Below are 4,124 nucleotides of genomic sequence, written 5' to 3' on the forward strand. Positions count from 1 at the left end.
TTCTTGAATACATTTTTATGCACAAATAAATAGTTTCAGACAAAATATGTTCTTTTACATAAATGTATGCATTTGCAATTAATTAAATAGCAGTGGTTTTATATATATATATTGGAAGATCTTAAATTTTTAACATTTTAAATGCATGTAGATATTCCAAATCTGAACTTCCCCTTTTAGACTTATGTCGATTTATAATTTAATTCATCAAAAATGTTCGAAGTGTCTTTTTTGGAAATAACAATATGAGAGTTGGTTTCATTACTTAATTCACACCATTTCTTTGAATAGAATGTAAGCAAAGTGGACAATTAACTTTTGAAGTATTGAAATCAATTTTAAGGCTCATCTTGAACTACGTCTCAAGTTCATAACGAGATCTCGAGTTTGAATCATATTATGCAAATCAACTCCCTAACTTTTTTAAAAAAAAACAATTCCACTTAAATCAAAATATAANTGCAACAAGAAATTAGAATGAATAGAGGAGCCGAGAAGGTATTGAGAAGATTGACCTGTGTCCGCTCCATCATCACAGCGTTAAGGTTAAAAAAAAACCTTCGATAATACTCTTGTCCTATCCCACAAAACCCACCGCAGATAAGTAAAAGAACGAGCTATGAATCTGTAACCTTGCATGAAACCCTCGAAATAACAACAAAATAATTATTTTCATGAATTTTGAACCACCATTAATTTTCAAGATCCCAGCTTATATTTCAAAATATAATAATATATAAATATTGATAGAGAAGGAATATGTTTACTTAGTCGAGTTAATACTGATCGTGGGAGTGATGATGGTGTTGGTGTTGGTGGTGATACATTCGATTCATGGCTACTCTGTGGCTGCTGCTTTCATCTCCTTCGCTCAATTTTCCGACACCCATTTGGGCTCCAAGATTTAGATAGACTATTCTTGAATCGAGATTCAGGCCGCTACCCGCCACTGACATGTTGGCCGCGCTGCCGCTGCTTGCACTACTGGCATGTTCGTCACCCATCGGTGGATATATGGAGGCGGTGGCTGTTGAAGGTGGCGCGTTTCCATTCCCTTCTTCTCTCGAAATTACCATTGCAGCTGACTGTACTAGTTCGAGACACAGCCGTAACTTATTCGGCTCGATGTGCGCTAGCCCTGGGACAGCTCCTTTAAACAAGAAATCAGACGTTAGGGTTCGAAGCACATCTAACGGCGTAATCCCGTCTACAGTTCGGACATTGGGATCAGCATGGTGGTCCAGTAGCACCGCCACCATGTCCGGCGAAACCATTTCTGCGGCGACGTGAAGTGGGGTTTTCCCGGCCGGACCAGCGGGATAGTTTACATCGGCTGCACCGAGTTCGAGTAAAGCTTTCACTACTTCTCTGCTGCAATTCTCAACTGCGTAATGCAAAGCTAATGCTTCGTCGAGATTGAGACCTTCTCCCATTACCATAAGTTTAACAAGTTCCACGTCGGATGAGTCAAGGGCCCGGCGCATTCGTCTTATTTTTTGCTCCTCGAGGTCGGCAGCTGCGCCACCGAGGTCGTGATGGTGCGGGTGGTGATGGGGTATTAGAGAACGGCGGGCGAGGGAGGATTTAAGGCGAAGCTCTTCGATCTTGGCCACAACATCGACTGAGAGATGTTTACCTAAGATTTCCGGAGGAAGGCCTGAATTTGCCACTAAATGCGAGCAAGTAGTCCAAAGTTGATGCATTTCTTGTTTTCTTGAAGCAATTAACACTTTCATTACGTCTTCAATGGATGCCTTCTCCACCATGATTGTCAAATGTTTCTGCAAATTGATCAAAAAACTTAGTATTACATTGTTGAAATGAAATTAATTGGCTCATTAATAATAGTTTGATGCTATCTAGAGGGCATATATGTGAAATAGCTAAGCCCTTGAGTGCAAATGGGAAGATTTTAATTTCGTTTTCAAAAGAAAATTAGGAAAGTTGGGTTTTGGGGATCACTGTGGAAGACAAGACTAGTGATCAAAGAGATAAAACTTTAAAAATTTCAGAAAGTAATGTTACATGAAATCAAGACGAGGACTTATCAAGAGACCTTTGCTAAAAATAACAAGAAGCTCAGTGGAAGAACCCAACGTTGAATACATGTTTTGTGAGCTCAAAATGTGAAAAATAAAATGGATAGAACCCACTTTTGCAGCAGACTATATATGCTGCAGCCCAAAAATTACTACAGGAATAAATAATTAAAAAAAAAAAGAAGAAGAAAACTAATCACAAGAATGAGCAAAAGAACTAGATTTCTTTTAGATCATTAAAAGAAACCCCACCTCTGATTCATGAAAAGAAAATTTTATGACTATGATCGATTAAGCTCATTCAATCATTCCGTATTGACCAACATAACCTGGAAAAATACGATCCAAGTTTTTAAAACCAAAATTGTTATACATTTGTCTCAAAATTAGAACCCACAAACAAAAAGAATAAAATAATCAAACAACAAACTGAGTATTTTTTTTCACCAAAAAAAAAAAATGAAAGTCAGACACCAAGATCAAAATATAGAAACCTGAGTGAGCAAAGCAAGCTGTTCCACACCAAAAGATCTAGCGGCTGCGAGAGTGTCAAGGGCAAGATCAACGGCGGAGGTGCAATGCGTATGCCAGCAACCCCTCTCCCCACAATTAGGCCTCGGCTCATGTTTCTGAGGAACAATCGAGACTTGCCCACTGTACAAGAACTGAAGCATCAGCAAGAAAACTTCATAGCCAACTGAGTTCACTGGTATCACATGAATACTAGGCCCTCTAGGCGACCCACTTCCCGGGCCCATCCTTATCGGGTCTAAGCCCGTCTGGGAGTCTGGCCCGCAAAAGAATTTCCTGAAAAACAAGCTTCTGGCTGCTAAGATGCACCTGTGCGCATGGACTAAACGACCCTCTACGCTGAAGGTTACATCGCTGAAAGCCTGGCCGTTGATCAGCAGATTCAGGTAGTCCAGGGACAGAGATCTTAAGGAGTCTTCGGGGGTCATGGCGATACACTGTTTTCTCCTGTAAAAAGGTCGATATACAATTAGAAGGAAAATATTTCTCCGTGAAGAATTGAGAAAGGAGCTAAAATCCTGAAGGTGGATTCATTTCATCATTTAATTTGATGTTTTCCTTCAATTGATCTTTGATGATGATGATCAACTGTTTGCTATTTGTTTCTGATAAATTATTTTCTCAAAAGAAAAACCTGAGGAGAGAGAGCGAGAGGTGTAATATAAATGGCTAACATGGTCGGCTGAGATTAAATTTTAAAGGGGGATGGAATATTTATTTTGGGGATATAAAATAATAATATGGGATTAATAATCTGTAAAATGGAGATAAATTTTTCATGGGATCCATTATTGCGGACCAGAACCTAATCCCAATTGATTATCTCATTCCTAATTTATGTCTTGTGCGTTGGAATATACTTACTGTGTGTATAATTTATAGTATATTTCCCCATTATATTATACTAAATTATTAAATAATTATTTTTATTTCTATTTAATTAAATTGAACAGTTTCTCTGGGGAATTTCGTAAAATAAAACTTTAGTTCATCCATTAAAAGATCATTTAAAAATTCAAATTTAAATTTAATCGTTTAATTACAATATTAATAACTAAGATTATAATAAAAAAATAAATTTATAAAACTATAATTAATTCAACGTAACATACAAAACTAAAAATATCATGTATCAATATATACAAAAATAACTTAATTAGCATATAACTCAAATATATTAATATTATGTTTTTATTATAATATCACATGAATAATTATCCGAAATAGTCTTACACGAAGAACCCACAAATAATTATATATAGTACATATAAAGATAATAATTTCATAATTTTTCTTTGTTTCTAAGAATAATTTACACATGTACATATAATGTACTCATGGATCTTGTTATTTAATGAACCTTGGGAATTGTGGTTCCATTTCTTACTTACTTTTAATTACAAGTGGTCATTTTATTGGTAAACTTCCGTTAGAATAGGTTTTTTTGAAATGATTTCACGAATTTTTATCTGTGAGACGAGTCAATTCTACTGATATTCACGATAAAAAATAATACTTTTAGCATAAAAAGTAATATTATTTCATGGATGACTC

At 36.0% G+C, this 4,124-nt stretch overlaps 1 protein-coding gene across 1 annotated transcript; it reads right to left on the reverse strand.

The window, feature by feature from the left end:
* Positions 1-663: 663 nt before the first annotated feature.
* LOC140991047 (BTB/POZ domain and ankyrin repeat-containing protein NBCL-like) lies at positions 664-3,245 on the reverse strand. The gene is made up of 2 exons (XM_073460957.1): positions 2,534-3,245; positions 664-1,781 (listed from the first exon to the last, which is right to left on the reverse strand). The coding sequence occupies exons 1-2, from the start codon at positions 2,996-2,998 to the stop codon at positions 777-779; spliced, it is 1,470 nt and encodes a 489-aa protein (XP_073317058.1). The 5' UTR covers positions 2,999-3,245; the 3' UTR covers positions 664-776.
* Between the last annotated feature and the right edge of the window lie 879 nt (positions 3,246-4,124).

This window comes from Primulina huaijiensis, chromosome 13 (assembly GCF_012295235.1).
Source record: "Primulina huaijiensis isolate GDHJ02 chromosome 13, ASM1229523v2, whole genome shotgun sequence".
Taxonomy (NCBI): domain Eukaryota; kingdom Viridiplantae; phylum Streptophyta; class Magnoliopsida; order Lamiales; family Gesneriaceae; genus Primulina; species Primulina huaijiensis.

Coding starts and splice junctions, on each gene's coding strand:
- LOC140991047 (XM_073460957.1), bottom strand. CDS start 2,998: ATGACCCCCGAAGACTCCTTAAGATCTCTGTCCCTGGACTACCTGAAT. Junction 1,782..2,533: donor AGCTTGCTTTGCTCACTCAG/GTTTCTATATTT, acceptor ATCAATTTGCAG/AAACATTTGACAATCATGGT.